Genomic DNA, 18,734 nt, shown 5'->3' on the forward strand with positions numbered 1-18,734 from the left:
TTACGTGGTTTCTCGGACATTGCGCCGGAAGACAGCTGTCTGAATAAAAAGAGAAAAACTGCATCAGAAAGAAAGAAGAAAAAGGTTTTATTGTTCATCAGTCTTCATATAAGTATTGGTAGAAGTGCACGTGAAGGCTTCAGGGTGAGGAAGGAGACTTTTTAGTGGAGGGGAGTGTTGATACAGGATCAGGGAACTGCAGGAAAGTCGCCCAGTTTGAAGCGGAGGAGGAAAGCTCGCGGCACCTTTTCACCTTTATGCTGATGCTGGAAGTAATGTTTTCTGCCTGAAGAGTTAGGGACTAGAGTATCTCTTTTCCTATTTAATGAGGAGCTAAAAAAGATTCAGAGGAGTCCAGGCTTGTATTCCTGTAACACCTATATATTTGTGTTAGGATTTGGCAGAGGATGTTACTGGTAGCCAAAATTACACCTTTAGTAAACACAATCCTTTGACTTGAATGTAGCTGATGCTGAATAATGAATCAACGTAACCCCGATCCAGTACAGCAGAATAGAAATAACCCAGAGTTTTAAGCACTGAGAGGTTTTTTTTTTTCATTCTTAACGTACCCAAGTGTTGCTGCTCAGATCCTGGTGCTGCTGCTCCTCCGGTCCCCACAGAGACGGTGTCTGCCTGGGAGCGCTGCAAGGAGTTACCGCTCGCTGATGGTGACGTGAAAAAAATCAGATATGGGGTAAATGTATAGTTCTTTGTAGGTCATCTTAAAGCAAGCAGACTTTTTCCAGAGCTCCTATCATCAAATACAACCACTTAATAAATAAAGAAACTCTCTTTTCATCAGCCAAAGGGAACTGCAGGCTCGGTGGGCTGTGAGCAGGACGTCGCCCCGCCAGAGACTGTTTCAGGCTGGAGCACGGCCAAGCCGATGACACTCCCCCTCCCTCAGTGCGTTGGTGTAACGAGGCAAACGAGTTGTGTGTGCGAGGCAGTGGCCTGAATGTGAGCAGTCTTTTCCGCTTCTGTGGATGCCATAAGAGCTGGTAAAAAGCCTAGAGGGTAAAAGCTGCTAAAACTGTGATGGTTTGGCTTTGCTGGTGCTCCTAACTCAGATGCTTAATGATCTGCTGCCTTTGAGGTATGGCCCTAGAAGATGAAAGGGACTTAAAGAGATTTATCAGTAGCCTAACGGTTGCTAAACTTAGTCACTTGTTTCCTGGCTCGGGGTGTGCGGAAATGCTGTAGAGGTGATAGTTCTGCTCTTAGGAAATAAATATTACCAGCACGTCCAGTGGCAATGGTCCTGCGCTCGTACTGGTCGAAAGGCTTTGGCAGGACAGAGTTTATAGGGAGAAACACAATATTTTATTTTTATTTTTTTGCAGATCAGCTGATGTAGCCTGAAAAAATAAGACAAGCCTTTGCAGCACAAATGTGGGGTTTTTTTCCCCAAGTGAAGTTGCCAAAAACTTGGTAAACTGAGTTTCCTCTTACAGCACCAGCCCGGACAGCCCCATGGCCGGGTGAGCTGGGGAGCGGGAGCGGCCGGGATGGGTCGGAGGGACTCTGCTCTCGTTCAAGCACAAATCCTGGCAGTTTTCCCCAAAGGAGAGGCAGATGGGTGTCTGCTCAGGTGCCCTTCTCGGTTATTCATTCTTGCAGTGACCTTCGGAAGGCAAATGAGGGTCGTGAGCTTCCCCTCGGTGGGCACCCACTGTCAGTGTGGCGGGGGGGTTTGCCAGCCGCTCGAGCTGTGGGGAGACTAAAGAAGTTTGCGCAGAGGTTTTCCAGAGCCGTGGCCGTGCTGAGCCAAGCCAGCTGCCGCGGCAGGGCCGTCACCAAAGCTGGGGTTAAGATTCCACGCGTTTCTTCTTTTTACGTGCTGCCTGGAGCACAGGCCCTGCAAAGGCTGAAATCTTTGTTTTAATAGGACCAGAAGCCAGTTTTGCTGCAGCTCCCCCATAACTCTTCAAACAGAGTGGGTATATTTTCCACTGAATCGTCCAGCCCCACATCCATAAAATTTTCATTCTTTATGGACAAGAGCAGGGCAGTCACTGGCTTTATGGGCCATGGCATTATAATTACCTTCTTCATGTCTCTTTCAAAAAGAGACCAGATGCATGTTTCTGTTAGGATTTAACTTTTTAAGCTGTCTGTGGCAATAATATTGTTCTTCTGGTCTCTTCATGTTTGTGTAGTAATCACAGTATTTTTATTTTTAATTTGAATACTGATGTGGATACAGAAAGCTGCTGTCTTTCTTGAGTTTGGTGGTTTATGTTGTGCAGAAAGTCATGGTCCCTCCTATATGGAATAATAATTTTTTAAAATAAGTCAAGACTATTTTTTCTTATTTAGAAGTGCATAGCTTAAATAGCCTCTTCTATTGTTGGAAGCCATGGTAGTCTATAATTAACTTAAACATAAATTAAGTGTTCTGTTTCTGAACGCAGTTAATGGACACTTAAGTTGATTACTCATGTTGGTCATAAACTATTATAAGCTGCTGTTTGATTCAACTTGAAATTTGTATTCTGACGTCTGTCTTTTCAACACTTGAAGTGCTTTGCTGTAGGGGCTTTAAAGCTCAAAGAAATCTCCTTGGTAAGAGTATTGTTATTCTGAGGAGACTGTTCTAATCCATGATATATCCGTCAGAGCGTAGCCAGCCCTGGGTACGTGTTGCAGCTGCTGCCGGCGTGGTCGGGAGGACGCGGCGCACGGGCGCTGGTGAGGAGCAGGGTCACGCTGCCGAGAGCATCTCGCCGTGGCAGTGAGCCGGCCTCGATGGCCACACACGTCCCTTCCAATTCTAATTTCTGCAGCAGTGGCCTGCCAGCTGTAAGCTGCGCTGCAGGCACCCACACGTGTGGGAAGGTATGTGAGGGGGAGGGAAAATAATTTCTGTAATCCCAAACCAAATATAAAGTCCTGCTGGGAATCGTTCCTTAACCAGAGGCTGGCTAGCGCTTAGCGATGCAAGGGTCTCGTCCCTTTGTACCTGGATTGTAAACCTGTCTGTGTGGAGGATTTAGGGAGTGCCAGAGAACAAGTCTGCTTAATTTATGGTTTTGCCCTCCTTGTGCTGCTCTGCATGCCCAAGCACCCGCTGTGCCGTGGAAGCACGCCTGGGCCGCTCGCTTCAGGGACCAGAGCTCGGGCTTTTCTCAAATCAGAGTCTCTTGTTGCCTTCCCAAGTCGTACGTGATTTATCCTCCTCACTGAAACTCTGTGGGGTGAGTTTCTTACCGAAGAAACAGTTATGGAAAAGATACTGTTTGTTCAGCTGAAATAATGACGAATGGGGTCAAACTCAACTCCAGTCGTCTGGCTTTGTGCCTGGCATGGCTCTGAATGGTGCTTTCCATCCTTGGCACTTAGAAAAACGAAGAGAGATTGATCACGTAGTTTCTGTTGGGAAAGCTAGCTGGGAGTTCAGGAGCTAGTAATTAACTCCACCATTGTGCAGGTTTGAATAGCACATCTAACGTACCATACAGCACATGTGTAGTGAGTTCACTTTGCCAAGGTGCAGTAGAACATGTACGCGCCTGTAGTGCAAAGCTGCAACGTGGAGAAAACCTATTAGCGATGCTCAGTCTCTTGGGAAGGTGGAAAGAGGATTTCCCTGCAATACGCAGCGTTTGTCCTGGCAGCCAGCGTTACCCGGGGGCCCTGCGGCTTGTGGAGAAACCAGAAGGTAAAGATAGATGATGATTGCTGCGTGGGTTTGTGTGGTTTGAGTCGCCGGGCCCCGGAAGGATGGAGATGGTCTGAGGGGGGGTGGGATGCTCTCTGTCCGGGGGGGTTTCGAGCCAACTTCATGAAAGCCCTGGCTTGCATTTCCTTGCATTTCCTTAATTCACGCATCCTCCCCAGATTGCTGCTGGTGGATCAGACGTGGTGATCCGTGGTCCAGTGTGGCAGTAAGTGGCTTTTGGGCTGTGCTGGGTAAGCAGAGCAGAGCCTTGCTCTGGATTAAAAACCCCCAAGTGCTGCCTTAAAGTGCTGCCCTGTGGTTGCTGGGCTGTTGCTGACACCCCAGCTGACTGGTGTTAGAAAACTTACTCTCTCCTGCTTTAATTTACCTTAAAACTGTGTCCTGTCCTCACGCCTCTGCAGGAGCGTGGCTGTGCTTTGGACAACAGCGTGTTTGTAAAACCTGATATGTTGCCTCTCCAGTCTGCTTAGTGCAGGCAGCAGCTAAATGATGGCTTAAAAATGGTGGGGAAACAGGTGAGCTGCCACGCTGAACCTGAATATCTGCCCAAACGCACAAGGATGGGTCGTATTTTCAGCGGCTTCTCCGCTGCCAGGACACAGGGAAAACACATGCGGGGCAGGCTTTGGGTAGTCTCAGGGAGGATTAAACGGTGTAAGTCAGTGGAACAACAGCTGTGTTAGTAACAGAGCGGTGCTAAGGAAGAATTTGGCATTTTCTGGTCTCTTCCCTGTGTTTTTTACTTACACAACAATGTTGCTTTAAAATGCTGAACATTAACACAGATCTCCTCCCGCTGAAACTCTTCCCCGTGTGTAGAAGATGAGGACCACGTTGTCCAATGAGTTGTCAGCTTGCCTTTTAAAGCCATTTTATTACTGCAAATAGCCTTGAAGATTTTTTGAAAGACCGTCATGGGGGAAGGAGCAGAAGTGGTTTGTGATCGCTCTGAAATTGCTGCTGTTCCGGAAAGCACTAATGGCTGAGCCGTCCCCGGCTCTGCCCCTTGGAGCTTCAGTGGCGTTTTTTTGAGCTGAGGGCGAGGTTTCAAAAGATGCTGAGCTGACTGAAGAACAGCTTGCCGTCACTGAAAAGCGTTTCCTCCTTCCCTCTCCGTTTCGGCAGCGCCCATCCTGCACCCCGGCAGTTTGGTGCTCAGCAGAAACGGTCGGTCCTGCACGGCCCCGGGGCCAGGGGAGGTCTCCACGCTTAGTCAGCACCTTATTCTATAAAGGACCTCTTTCACTGGTCACCTGCAGGAAGAAGTCACTTTATTAAATGTATTATTTGTCCAAATGATTTGCTGGTGTGAATCTCCCCGCTCTCTCCTCCAAGAAGAGCATTTCCATTTTCCAACGTAGCAAAACGGGGCAGAAAACACCCAATTCAGCCGCATTCCACAATGACTCATTTCAAGACGTTTTGTTTTGGCTTGAACTGGGATGGCCTCTTTTTTTGTTTGTTTGTTTGTTTTTTTAGTAACAACCTTTATTAGTGAGGCAGCACTGGCTCTGCTTCCAGCCGGGCAGGCCAGATTTCCTGACAGCGTGGTGGCCGCGCTCAGCGGCCACGTGCCAGCCCACACCTATGCTGCAGTTCTGCTCAAAGTGGTGGCTTGTTTTTTTATTTTGCCTTTGTATTCAAAGCTCTTACTTTGGGGCAGAAGAATTATAATTTAGGAACACCTTGTTTGCAGGTCCCGTCCGACAAATGCTTTTCTCCTGGATCTCCTTGCAGCGCGCTGTGTCGGGGTTGCTTGCCCGTTGGCATCACTGGGTGTATTTTTGCCACCTGTGACTGGGTTTAAGGGGGAGAGTACCCCCAGGGACAGGGGGGCACGGCTCTGCCCCCTCCCCAGCCGTCCGTGTTTCCTGCTGGTCGCCAGTGCGGTGTTTTCCAGCGGTGGATCGCTGTCGGGTTTTCGGGGAAGCCGGCCTCGGAGCTGACATAACCCAAAGTGCTCCTTCTTTGCTTGAGCAACGTGTTTGGTTGACAAGGAGGGAAAAGAAAAAAAAAAACCCCAAACCAAACTTATGTCCCTGATGTGAATAATCTGCACCTAATAAAGAGATTTATTTTAACTTTTGCCACCGTTGCTCCTCCTAATTGCTTTTTTTATGTTCCATTGCACTGTGTACAGAGCATTGTCACCTGGTAGTAACTAGTCACAGGGCAAGTAAAGTACATGGGGATTAGATTAATCTTTTATAGTTACAACTAGTGGAAAAAAGATGTGCTGAGTTGTTTGGGAAGAGCCTTTCCTCGATCCTGCCGGGCTGTCGTGGGGAGGTCGGGATCCTCCCTCGCGTGGGAAGGGAGCTTTGTGAATGCTATCCTGCAGCTCTTTGTGCAGAGTGGTGTCACTTCCTTCTTCATTTGCCCTCATCCCTTCTTCCTATCATTCCCATTTAGTGTGTTAAATGTGAAATCTAGTAGAATTCCGTTGCTAAGAGGACTTCTCTGTAGTCCCTGACACATCCAGGATCTCGTTCTTGTACTGGGGTTCCCAACTGTTACCGTCAGGTGTGTAGAACCAAACAGCTCTGTGAGCACAAAGAATAACAAAACTGGGGTTTTCTGCAGATTTGTGTCCTTTGTTCACAGGCAGTCTCCTCCTCCTCCTCCTCCTGCTTTCCTCCCCCCACCCTCTTCCCCTTCCCACCCTGTGCCATCACCTTTCTCCTCCACCATCAGCTTGGAACTGTGGGTGGCCCATGTGTGCCCACTGGCCTCGGGTCCCCCCTTCACCGGTGTCCTGATCCTTGTGGAAAGCGTTAGGGAACTATAAATAAGATGTTGAGGTTGGGGAAGTAGGAGGGTAACAGGATGACCAGGAAGAGGTTTTTTTTTTTCCTGGAGAAGTCAAGCCGAGAGTTGCATACTGTTTCTGAGGTCCAATAATTAATGTGTGTTTTTGCAGAACAGTGTTTTCCTGCTAGGGCTGCGCTGCGATGGCGGGCAGCATGTCGCCTTAGCGTGGCCTTGCTCTGTTAAAGACTTGTGTTCTTAAATGGGAGAGAAGGACTTTGCTGGTTTCAGGAAAAAAAAAAAAATCTTGTAAATGAGAATGTTTTAAACTACAGGAACGTGTTTCCAATGAGCTTGCTGGATGCAGCAGCGCAGTTACCCACGTGATGGTTTATTTGCGAGCGGCAGCTGATTCCTCCTGGCCGGAGGAAAGGCACGGAGCAGGGTGGGTGCCACCTCTTGAAAAGGCGCTGAGCTGGTGTCTCCGTGTTTTCTGCTCTCCAGAGCTTCTGTGAAAATTTAAATCATCGGTTCTTGGTAAGACACAGAAGGGATAAATAAGGTTAAAACTGGGAGAAGCTGCCCTTGTATGGCAGCATGGGAATGGTGCTGCTTTGCTTGAATTAATTATGCAGAAACTTGACTGTGGGGAGCCCCCGATTCCTGGGCTGTTGCGAGAGGAGGGGACAGGCAATGCTTGCGAGAGGTCCTCTGGCTTGTCCACGCGTGCACCATTTGCTCCTGGGGCAGGGGCTCCGTCAGCTGTGCCCTGCGGCTGGGAGGGCGAGACAGGCGGGATTTTGGCACGGGGACGGGGGGTTCTGGAAGGAAGAGCAGGGGGAAAGGACACTGCTGAAAAAAAAACAATAAAGCAACGGTTCTGGAAACTTTGCTGTGGTCCAGATATTGAGTATTGTTGAGATGTAGCTGAGCGCAAGACTTGAGGCGTAAGCCTGGCCTTTGGGTCAGTCCTGTGCTACCCACCTCGTCAGTGTATGACAGTAATTTCAGAAACCCTCCACCCCCAAACTACTCTTTTTGGAAATCTCTTTTTACATTCTTAAAGAAACTTCCCAAAGTAATGAATTGAAAATTCAGTAAAATGGAATGGAAATATATTAGCGCGGAGGAGCTGTTTGGGCCTGAAATGCTTCGCCATCGAGATGTTGAATCTGTGCAGAAATCAAGCCTTGAAAGGAAGGCTTGGTTGGAGCATTAGAGCTGCTGCCTGCAGTTCTGCGGGCTAGCCTAACTAAGAGTGACCCAGAGTAAAGGGTTTAGTTCTCCAGTTACAATAAGCAGGCTCACCTTTTCCTGTCCCTCCCTTCTCTTCAGCGGGAAGGGGAAGGCAGCAGCGCTCAGGACTGGCAGCACTCTGTCGCTGTACGGTGTGTGCGCACCCGCTGGGGGCTGCACGCGATCAGGTTTAATCCAGCGAGGGGTTAGTTCATCCCTGAAGCAAACACGTTTTACTTAAAGTTGCTTTAAATCTTCCTTGGCACCTTTGGTTTGTGGTACCTGCATGGGCCTGGCCATCTGTGGCTGTTTTCTTTTCCCAGAGTTGTTGGTTTTATGGCTTATGTGCGTCCAGCTGCGCAGGAAAACTCCTCAGCTTTACAGGCTGCCGGTGGTAGCTGGGAAAGTGGGCATCCGCTTGCAGGTGCACAAACCTAAGATGCTGTTTCTCTTATCTCTCGTCACATCCTGTAAAAAATTAAGCAAGAGATAAGACAGGAAGAATAGATAGTTTCTATGGAGTGGGTGATTTAACTACTTCCTTCCCGCATTATGAACACAAGTTACGGCTCCTCTGCGCTGGCCTGGGAGCTGCCTGGTCCCACTGACTGCCCAGGCTGAATTAAATACCAATAAGCAAGAAACCAGTTCAGCCCTGAAATGCAACTCCTTTATAGAAAGCTCGTGCTCAAAAGGATGATCTTTTTCCTGTGAGAAGTGATTTTAATTTTGACGAGTTAGGATGAAATTTTTTAAATCATAAAAAACTGGTCCCTAATTAATGCAATGGGAGGATAGAAAGAAGATGGGACAAGACTCCAGCAGGGGAGGTTCAGACTGGACATAAGGAAAAAATGTTTCCCAGCAAGAGTGGTCAGAGAGTGGAATAGGCTGCCCAGGGAGGGGGTGGAGTCCCCATCCCTGGGTGTGTTTAAGGGCCGTTTGGATGAGCTGTTGGGGGATGTGGGGTAGGGGAGAACTTTGTAGAGTCAGGCTGAGGGTTGGACTCGATGATCCCGAGGGGCTTTTGCAGCCTGAAGGATTCTGGGGTTCTGTGATTCTATGAGCCAGCAGTGCAGACGTCTGCGCTGGGCACAGGGATGGGCACAGGGATGGGCACAGGGACGGGGCAGGAGAGGCAACGCTGTTCCTTCCCCAAGAGAGAGAAAAGGCTGGAGCCAGGGGGCCGGGATGAATGAGCGTGTCCAGAGAAGGGCAACGGAGCTGGTGCAGGGTCTGGAGCACAGGTGTGATGGGGAGCGGCTGAGGGAACTGGGGGGGTTTAGTCTGGAGAAGAGGAGGTTGAGGGGAGACCTCATGGCCCTCTGCAACTCCCTGAAAGGAGGGTGCAGAGAGGGGGGATGAGTCTCTTGAGCCAAGGACCCAGCGGCAGGCCAAGAGGGAATGGCCTCAAGCTGCGCCAGGGCAGGGTCAGACTGGCTCTTCGGAAGGATTTCTTTGCAGAAGGGGTTGTTGGGCATTGGAATGGGCTGCCCAGGGCAGGGGGGGAGTCCCCATCCCTGGAGGGGTTGAAGAGTCGGGCTGACCCAGCGCTGAGGGATCTGGTGGAGTTGGGAACGGTCAGGGTGAGGTTCATGGTTGGACTGGAGGAGCTTCAAGGGCTTTTCCAACCATGATGATTCTGTCATTCTGTGAATAAAGAGCCTCCAAATTTTGCTGGTAACTTTTTGAAGCAGTCTTAATGTTAGTAATGAGGATCACATTTTTAAAAAAAACCAAAACTAAACCCCAACAACCAACCAAACAAGAAAGCCAAAACACCACTATTCTAGCTAAAGCCAAAAATCATGGGGTAAAATGCATTTATCATGGGGTAAAATGCATTTTTGACCTGATTTACTTATGTGTACATTTTTGTACTTCGTCAGCTGATGTAATCAGTCCAATTGCATCACCATGGGGGTGACATAATGCAGGAGACAACGATCAGCCCTGAAATAGTCCGTTTGAAGGAGAAGGAAATGAGTTAGGAGCGTGAGTGATAGGGGAAGGTGTTTCCTTTGGAAGAAATCTGTGTTGGGAGTGGGCTGGCTGCAGGAACGTGTGGGGTCCTGTGTGATGTGAGCTACCGCCTGTCTCAGCCCCTTCGATGCTCTTCACCGCGTGTCCCGGAGCCTTTCCCTGGAAGAAAAAGGGTGATGGTGAGGAAGGAGAGACCGTGTGTGTTGTAGGATTGCTGTGCTGCAGGGGGTTACGGAAGCGCCTGTGTCAGGTGATGCTCTGCTTCACGCTTGGGTTGTAGCTTTTCAAAGGATAGAAGGGCTGGGTGACGCCTGCAGGAGACCCTCTCCAGGTACCCCCACGGTCTCCCCGCTGAGAGCCTGTTTGGTCGCTGTAATTCTGCAAGTTCTGTCACGCTGTTATGTGCCTCTTTGGAGGTAGCTGGAGTAGTGCTGACTTGTGTCTGGGTGGATACCGGTGGTACCAGTTCGTTCCAACTGAGCGTAAACCACCTCGGTGCTCCTCAGAAGCAGAACGACTCAGCCTCGAGCTGGTCTGGAATATTCTCTGCTTCTGGAGACAACCACAGCACTGACGTGTTCCTCCCTAGCCTGCAGAATGCTTCAGGCTTATTTAATCTCTCCGTAATTTTGTAGGTCCTTTGAAGTGTTGTATCTCCTTTGATCCTGGGGCTGGCCTCCAGCAGAGCCCCGTGGTCAGGGTGGATGGAGCCGGAGCCTCTCCCAGCTTTGGTTGAGGCTCACGGGTGTAGGGTGCTGTCCCCCCCCTTCCCCCCGTGCCCCCGCTGTTACCCCGTGCTTTCGGAAAACAGCCCAATGCAAGTGGCTGTATCCTGTGTGGGTCCCATCGAATCCTGGGGAGCGTTGGAGGGCAGAGGTGTCCCTTGGAGGGACTGGCAGGAACCTTTGTTAAACCTGAAGTTTAACAAAAGCAAATGCCAGGTCTCGCACCTGGGACAGAATAACCATGCTCAGCGATCCGGGCTGGGTGCTGACGCTGGGAAGCAGCTTTGCAGAGAGGCTCTGGGGATGCCGGTGAAGAAGTTGCCCGTGGGCAGAGGGAGGCAGGAGGGGGGTCCATCTGCTCCGAGGAGCAGGTCCTGCCCTTCGTCAGGCAGTTGTGATGCTGCGCCTGGGGTGCTTTGGAGCTCCCCGGTACAGAAGAGGTGCAGCTGTGCTCAGGTGAGCTTAGCAGAGCCACCGCGGTGGTGGGGGGCCGGGGTGTTGAGCCCGGGGCAGAGGGGGACACGGGGAGACCTCGAAGCCCCTCCCCGTGGCAGTGCCCGGGGCTGGAGCCAGCCCCTTCCCTGCGGCCCCCCACGAGCTGCGACCTGGGGAACCCCGGCCGAGTGGAGGGGGAAAACTGGTGTAAGAGCAGTCAAATACCAGAGGGGCCCAGAGAGGCTGTGGGGTCTCCACCCTGAGCAACCTGCCCTGATTTAGAGCTGCTTTGGGCAGCTGAACCGGGGGCAGCTCCAGAGCTCTATTCTGACCTACGTTACTCCACGATTGTGATTTTATGATTCTGTAATTTTACTTGACATCTTTATCGTATAACGCATTGCTTTGGGGGTAACTTTGACTAGCCTTGAGGTAAATAATGTTCTATTCCGGTCTTGCCTGAACAATAAAATTAGAAATATGTTTGTATTAGCTGTTAGGCATTTATCAATAAATACTCTGAGAACAAGAGGGGAGTTATATATTTCTCTGTCACCTTGTGAAAGCTACCAAAATTTTTGCTACTATTGCAACATGAAATTATGTACCTTGAGCTCTTCTTGCTCCCGTTATCTTTTTGCAGCGTGTATCCCGTACTGGAGCGCCAAGAGCTGGGGACTGGAAATCCCTGGCTTTGGGCAAGCACTGCTGCAAAAATGGCTCGTGTGGGTCAAGGATGGTGAGATGGAATGGCAGAAATATTGTGGGTTTTTTCCTTGATTTCTTCTTAGCTTTCTTTGGTGTCTCAAAATTTTTCAGGCAGGAATGACTCACTCATCCATTATGTGGTTTCCTGACTTTTAGCAATTTTTCCTTCACTTAAAAAATAATAATTATTAGCTTTGCATCACGGTGCTCGGCAGCCAGCATTCAAAGCCACGTACCGTGGGCTGTGGCTGACTGGAGCGGCTGACTCATGTCTGTGACAGGGTTTCAGATTGACATTGATTTCTTCCCACCCCTTACTGGGTTTCTCTTTCAGAATATCTGTAAGGCTAGTTTTGGCCATGTAATGATCTCCTTGTCTCTTTACAGAGCAGGAGTGTTGATCCTGGGTCCTGGAGACGGGGAGCAAGTGCTGCAGGGTTAGCCAGCCCCCTCGATTCCCTGTGGTGCTGGGACCACGGTCCTGCACAGCCCCCCAGCTGTGCCTGGGCACTGCGGTTTGGTGGCAGGCACAGTAGGTTCCTGCACAGAATAGAACAGAACGGTTTGGGCTGGAAGGAACCTTAAAGCCCATCCAGTCCCACCCCCCTGCCCCGGGAAGGGCCACCTTCCACTAGCCCAGGTTGCCCAAAGCCCCGTCCAGCCTGGCCTTGAACCCTTCCCGGGAGGGGGCAGCCACAGCTTCTCTGGGCAACCTGTGCCAGGGCCTCACCACCCTCACAGGGAACAATTTCTGCCTTAGATCTCATCTAAATCTCCCCTCTGTCAGTTTAACACCATTTCCCCTCATCCTATCCCTCCCCCCTGATGACGAGTCCCTCCCCCCTTTCCTGTAGCCCCTTTCAGTCCTGGGAGGCCGCTCTAAGGTCTCCCCGGAGCCTTCTCTTCTCCAGCTGAACCCCCCAACTCTCTCAGCCTGTCCTCACAGGGGGGTGCTCCAGCCCCCCGAGCATCTTGGTGGCCTCCTCTGGCCCCTCTTGAGCAGGTCCGTGTCCTTCTGCTGTTGGTGCCCCCAGAGCTGGACCCAGCACTGCAGGGGGGTCTCCTGAGAGCGGAGCAGAGGGGGAGAATCCCCCCCTCGCCCTGCTGCCCACACTGCTCTGGGTGCAGCCCAGCACACGGGTGGCTTTCTGGGCTGCCAGCGCACGTTGCTGGCTCACAGGCAGTTTTGCACCCCCCAACCCCCCCAAGTCCATTCCCCCAAACATCACCTCACGTGAATGGAAGGTGCTACAAATCGCTGTGCATGTTAAGGGTTAACCCCTGGATTTTGCTGCAGCCAGTGGTGGTTTTTCAGCTGGTAGAACCCGGCTCCATTCCTGGCTTTGCTGGTGAAGGTGTGGAGTGTCCCACTGCCTCTGACCCCAGTGGAAAGAAGCAAGTTTCCTAAACCCTTAAAGCTTTGTTGTTCACGGCGCACTGATAAGGCATTTGAGAGATAGAGATCTCAGAAGGAGTATTTACCACTAAAATACTCTGTGTACCTTAAACAGCACTGGGCACAGCAGGTTGTGTGCGGGTGTGGAGCGGTGCCTGGCTCGACACGAGCACAGAACTGCTCCGCCGGAGGGTTTTCAGCTGGGAATAAAAAAGGGTTTCTAGACTTTCAGGCTATATTTCTAAAATAATCCCTGGTGCTTGGATGCATCAGCAGCTGGCCATGGGCTTTGTCCCCCATTGTTCCTGTCCCACTGTGATTTCGGAGGGGAGAGCTGGTGCTCAGCGGCCAAGAGCATCCGACGTGGTGGGTCGCGGTCCCAGGTCCCGGTGCGGCTCCATCTGCGCTGCCAGAGATGGGGAGGTGGTTGGATCTGGCGTGGAAAAGGGTTGGAGCCTCCCTGGTCTGGGGAAGGGGGTGGGGGCACGATGGGCAGGGGAAGAGCTTGGTTTGGTCTCTGGGTGCGTGGCTGATGCTGTGAGGCTGGGGAGTGACTTCAAAAAAGGGACCGCTTCAAAGCACTGGTGGAGAATTGCTCTTGAGAAATCTGAGGAAATTCTAAAATATTTTCATGCTGAGAAATATTTATACTTCAACATTAATAAACGCGTTATATCTGAAAATACGTAACCTATAGTGAATGTAAAGTGAAGAAGGTCACTTTTACCTGAAAACGTTAACTGAATTTCCTGGTTATGGCTGCTGGAAAATGGAGGGTTTGGGGGGGACCCTTCCCCGTTGCAACTGCCTTCAGGCCCTCTGTACATGAAGGCTTGGGGAGAATGCCAGCGATATTAAGAAAAATGCTTGCAGTTTTGAAAAACCATCATCTTGTATTCATGCCATAAAGCAGAGGCTAGAGAAAAACCCACCAGAATTGTGTCTGGTAGTATTTTTCTTTCAGAGTATAATTTTTTTAGTATAATTCTTTCATAATTTGCAGCTCTCAGAGAAAACCTCTGATCGCTTCCTCAATGAAATCCGCTTTCCGTGCGGCGATGGGCCGCCCCGCTCTCCGCCCAGCTGCGGACCCCAGAAGCTGTTTCTGTGAGGCCGGAGGGTGAAGCGCAGGGAGCAGGACTGCCGGGGCTGGGAGCGGGCTGGCCCCAGGTGATGCTGGGCTGGAAGGTTAAGGGCTGGCTCATTCCACGCACCGGGTCCTTCCCGGAGGAGAGGTTTGCTACTGGCTGGGGGCGGGAGCTGGACAGGGAGTGTTTGGGTCACACAAGGGGTATGGAGTGGGGAGAGCTTGAAGGGATGTCAACTTTGAGATGGACATTCCCGGTGAATACATGGGCAGCAATGCTTCCCAGGGAGGGCTCCTGCCCGAGACTGGGCTGGGCTCCCGCCATTCCCAGTTCCCGACTCGGAGCCAGTCTGGGGAGCCGGGCGAGCTTTCACAGAGTCACCGAATCATTCGGGTTGGAAAAGCCCCTTGGGCTCATCGAGTCCAACCCTCAGCCCGACTCTACAAAGTTCTCCCCTACCCCACATCCCCCCACAGCTCATCCAAACGGCCCTTAAACACACCCAGGGATGGGGACTCCACCCCCTCCCTGGGCAGCCTATTCCACTCTCTGACCACTCTTGCTGGGAAAGTTTTTCTCCTCATGTCCAGTCTGAACCTCCCCTGTTGCAGTTTAAAGCCGTTCCCTCTTGTTCTGTCACTAATTCCCTGGGAGAAGAGACCAGCACCAACCTCTCTACAACGTCCTTTCAGGGAGCTGTAGAGAGTGATGAGGTCTCCCCTCACCTTCTCCTCCTCACACTGAACAGCCCCAGCTCCTTCAATCTCTCCTCACAGGATTTATTCTCCAGGCCCTTCCCCAGCTCGTTGCCCTCCTCTGCACTCGCTCCAGCCCCTCGAGATCTCTCTCGTATTGAGGTGCCCAAAACTGGACACAACCCTCCAGGTGTGGCCTCACCAGTGCAGAGCACAGGGGGACTATCACCTCCCTGCTTCTGCTGGTCACACTATTTCTCATCCAAGCCAGGATGCCGTTGGCTTTCTTGGCCACCCGGGCACACTGCTGGCTCATGTTCAGCTGCTTGTCAGTGAGAACCCCCAGATCCTTTCCTTCCTCCGAGGATTCACTCTCAGGGGAATAATTGCTTGCACTTGGTACCTCTTCAGGAATATGGATAGCGGTTGCTTGTGGAAATTATCACAAAATCGGGGCATAAGAAAAATTGCTGCTGCTCTTACCTGGATGAACGTCAGACGCTGGTACTGCAGGAGCCCCCTGAGGCCGCTTAGCTGAGAGGTTTACAAAAGTGGAGGAAGGAGAGGTTTTGATTTAGCCAGTGACTGGTGTTTTCTGGTGTTGGGATTTGCAATGCCAGTAGGTATCAGATCCGTCTGTCTGCAGTTAGGTGAATTGTTGCAGTTTTCAAATAACCCACAATATTAGCAGATTTAAATTAATTAGTGAAACTTCACCTGTCTCCAGTGAACTTGCTTCTAAAGAACAACTGTGAAGGGACAGTTGTATTGTGTGAAGGACGTCCTTAAAGTCAAATCTGGATGGCCTTCACTGTTTGGTACAGTTTTAATTATTCCATTTTGTTCAGCACAAAAGAGAAGGACGTGTAAGCAGTTAGATTACTTAGTTTATTATTATGAGGTAACACAATCTCTAGTTATTCAAGCTCATTAGAACTTTTTCCTGCCCATGGGATATTTTGGCTTGTGCTGCTCGTCTTGCTGAAGGACTTGATGTGGTATTTTTTAGCTGTCTCTAGGCAAAACCACTTTGCCTTGCAGGGTGGTACTAAAACAACTTTTGCTATCTTATTTAGACAGCCCAACAGAAATATTATGCCATCCTCAGGCCTGAAGAAAGCAAACAAAAATTTCTCAGGAAGGAAATACGTGCAATTGGCACTTTGAGGCCAGAGCACCCGAGGATGCTGAGATCTGGTCTGGAGAGGTTTGAGAGCAACGGGAAGGGCAGAGTCACACCCAGACTCTCCGTGGGTGGTGAGGGCCGGAGATGGGATGGTTTATAATGGTTTTTTGTAAATGGAGTGGGCTGTGTGAGAGGGCATGGGCGGGAGGAGGTGTGGGCAGGTACAGGCCCGGGCTGTGGGATGGGGCTGGTGGCGTGTACTTCCCACCCCAACGAGGTGGGGGAAAGAAGTTTGGTTGGGGGGTGGTGGTGTGTGTTTTCTAATGGGCTGGAAAGAGCAAAAGATTTGAAGAGGAAGGGTGGGACAGCAAAGGGTTGTGGTGGAGGGGATTGGGTGGAAGGAAAGGGTTAAAAAGGGCTTTGCTGCTGGTTTCAGCATGTTTGGAAGAAATGGAATGAAGCTTTGCTGATATTAAATCAGTAAATTGTTGCATGGAGAAGATGCAGGCAGCTAATTGCAATCAGCGTTGAGGGAATTAATTGTAGTAAATAAATGCTGAGCTTGTGCCAAGGAGAGCAGCCCATTTGTGGAGGAAATTTTGAATTTTTAATTGAGTAAGAGCTAGCAGCTGTACAACAGTGTCACTTTGCTGCTGAATTCCTTCCTGTAGCTGTCGAAAGCTGATGGCGGTGGCATGAAGTGGCGAGTGTCTGTAGTGCCAGGAGCCTCGATGGATCACCGCGGGCTTCCTCCTGCAGCTGTTTTACCTTCCGTAGCTTTGTCAAGTTGATCCTGAGAGATCCGTGGATTTTCCAGGAACCCATCGCTGCCCTCAGAGTAGGGGAGACTGATTTGGCCCGGTGAATTCTGCACGGCCTGTTTCTCTGAACGCTGTTATTAGGTGGTTTGCGAACACTTTTAGTTGGACTTCCCAGCAGAGGCACCCAAGGGCGTTGTTACTTTGAGTATTTCACAGATCAGATGGTCTGATCTCTGGCTGTATTTGCATTTTTTCTAGACTGCTTAATTTGAGTTAGGTACAGGGGGTTTTTTTGCATCATGCAAGCTGTTTCATTAAAGGAAAAAGTGTATCTTTGAACTCCTGCTAACACGTACTTAATAGTTGAAGGTTTTACAGTAAGAGTGTGGGTTGGGTTACTTGTGCTCAGGTGAGGAAGCGGGGTCTGTGCTGCAGAAGCAGTTTGCAGCACTTTGCGTGAAGGGGAAAACTGGATGGCTTCAGTGAATTTCGATGTAACTCTGCTGCAGGCCCCACTTTCAGAGGTGATGATAATCTGACACAGCAGCAAGAGGACGTGAATAATTCAGTGGTGTTGAGCTTGTTTGAATGCTTCACCTAATGCTTCTGAGGAAACTCCCTTCAGCTGAAATCTTCCACCTACAAAAACCGCTAGGAAAATAACCGGTTGGAGTTTTTAGGCTGTGAGGGAGGTGGGAAGATGGATGAGGTGCCTGTTTGCAATGCCAGGGGGTTGTGTGTGACTCCTTGGTGTGACAAGTCACACATTGCTGCCTTCCAGAGCAAGCCATCCCCTGCCTCTGCACCTCCCAGGGAAGGAATTCTCTTATTGCCAGGGAAAATAGTTCAAATGGAATAGGGAAATGGGCATGGGTTAAAATCCCAATTCTGTTTGACAAATTCATCTTTAAAAAAAAAATGTTTTATGTGTGAGTTTTCACATGCATTTGTGGACAAGTATCACACCTTAAACATGGAGTAGTGGCTGACAGGTCTCTATATAGTAAATAATATCCAGCTGCACAGTGTAAAATTGTAGTATAGAAATACTTTGAGTACTTTATGACAGTGCAAATGGTTGTATACTCCCGTAACTTTGTCAGGGTCTGTTATTTGGTATTTGGAGCTGGAAAACTGTGATTACTGTGCCCTTTTTTGCCTTGCTCGCCGTGCTGCTGCTCTGTGGCCTTGCAAGGTATCCCTGTAGCCTTGCAAGGTGCCCTTTGATTTCCCTACCCCTCCAGGGGAATGGTCATCTCTGGATACAATCCTTACAAAACCGTTTAGTGCCTTTGTTAAAATTTATGAAGTTGTTCTTGACATTTTTTTAAATTGAAAACCAGAGTTTTAGGGGAGGAGCCCTGAGCAAGGAAGTTAAACTGAGTCCTTGTTTACATTAGTAAAATATGTAAACAATTCCTCTTCCCTAAATATAAGACCTTATTTTTTTTTGGCTGCCATTCCAGTGTTTATAAAAGCGAGTTATGTAAATGACAGTTCTTATAATTAAACTGCTATCTAATCCTATCCCAATGGCTGTTCTTGCTCTAACGCTCAGTGCTACTGGGGGCAATCGGCTGCGCTGGCATTAACACAACTCTTCAACATTATTAAAGATAATGGGACCTCGTAGAAGGAAATTGAGAGAACCTGAAATTAAACAAACAGAATTGTCATTAGAGAGAATCACCCACGAGAAAGGAAGGATCTGGAATAAAATACTTTGATGCTACAGAGGCACTGAGGTGGGCAGGGGCCTCTGGAGATCGTCCTCTCCAACCCTGCTCAAGCAGAGTCACCCAGAGCTGCTTGTCCAGCGCCGGGGCCAGTTGAATTTGAGTGTCTCCATGGGTGGAGACTTCACACCCTCTCTGGGCAACCTGTGCCCATCTGGGCCAGAAAATATTTAAGCTGGATTTCCCATATTGTGGTGTTGCTGCCTCTTGTCTGCTCGGAGCGGGCTGGGGCTGACGAGGCAGCCGCAGCAGAAGGGGTAGGCCTGGGAACTCTCATTTCTCCTAAAACGTTTTGTAAGACTGATAAAGCCAACCCAAAGGGCTTTCCAGCTCAGCCTAGTCTACACTTAGCCCACAGTGTCTGTTGGGGATCTCCTGGGTGGTGGCACCCAGTGGGGTGGGTGCAGGGCCC

The 18,734-nt window shown here is 50.0% G+C and overlaps 1 protein-coding gene across 15 annotated transcripts in view; it reads left to right on the forward strand.

The window, feature by feature from the left end:
- The window catches only part of STIM1 (stromal interaction molecule 1), a 105,904-nt gene that overhangs the window by 14,487 nt on the left and 72,683 nt on the right, over positions 1-18,734 (forward strand). Inside the window, exon 1 of one of the 15 annotated variants that reach the window (XM_074816651.1) lies at positions 3,541-3,664. The exons of the other annotated variants lie outside the window; for them this stretch is intronic. Within the exon in view, the coding sequence (XP_074672752.1) occupies positions 3,556-3,664 (109 nt within the window). The 5' untranslated portion in view covers positions 3,541-3,555. Of the gene's footprint in view, positions 1-3,540; positions 3,665-18,734 lie in introns of those variants that run through there. 15 annotated transcript variants of the gene reach the window in all.

Source organism: Strix aluco, chromosome 2 (genome assembly GCF_031877795.1).
Source record: "Strix aluco isolate bStrAlu1 chromosome 2, bStrAlu1.hap1, whole genome shotgun sequence".
Classification (NCBI taxonomy): Eukaryota; Metazoa; Chordata; class Aves; order Strigiformes; family Strigidae; genus Strix; species Strix aluco.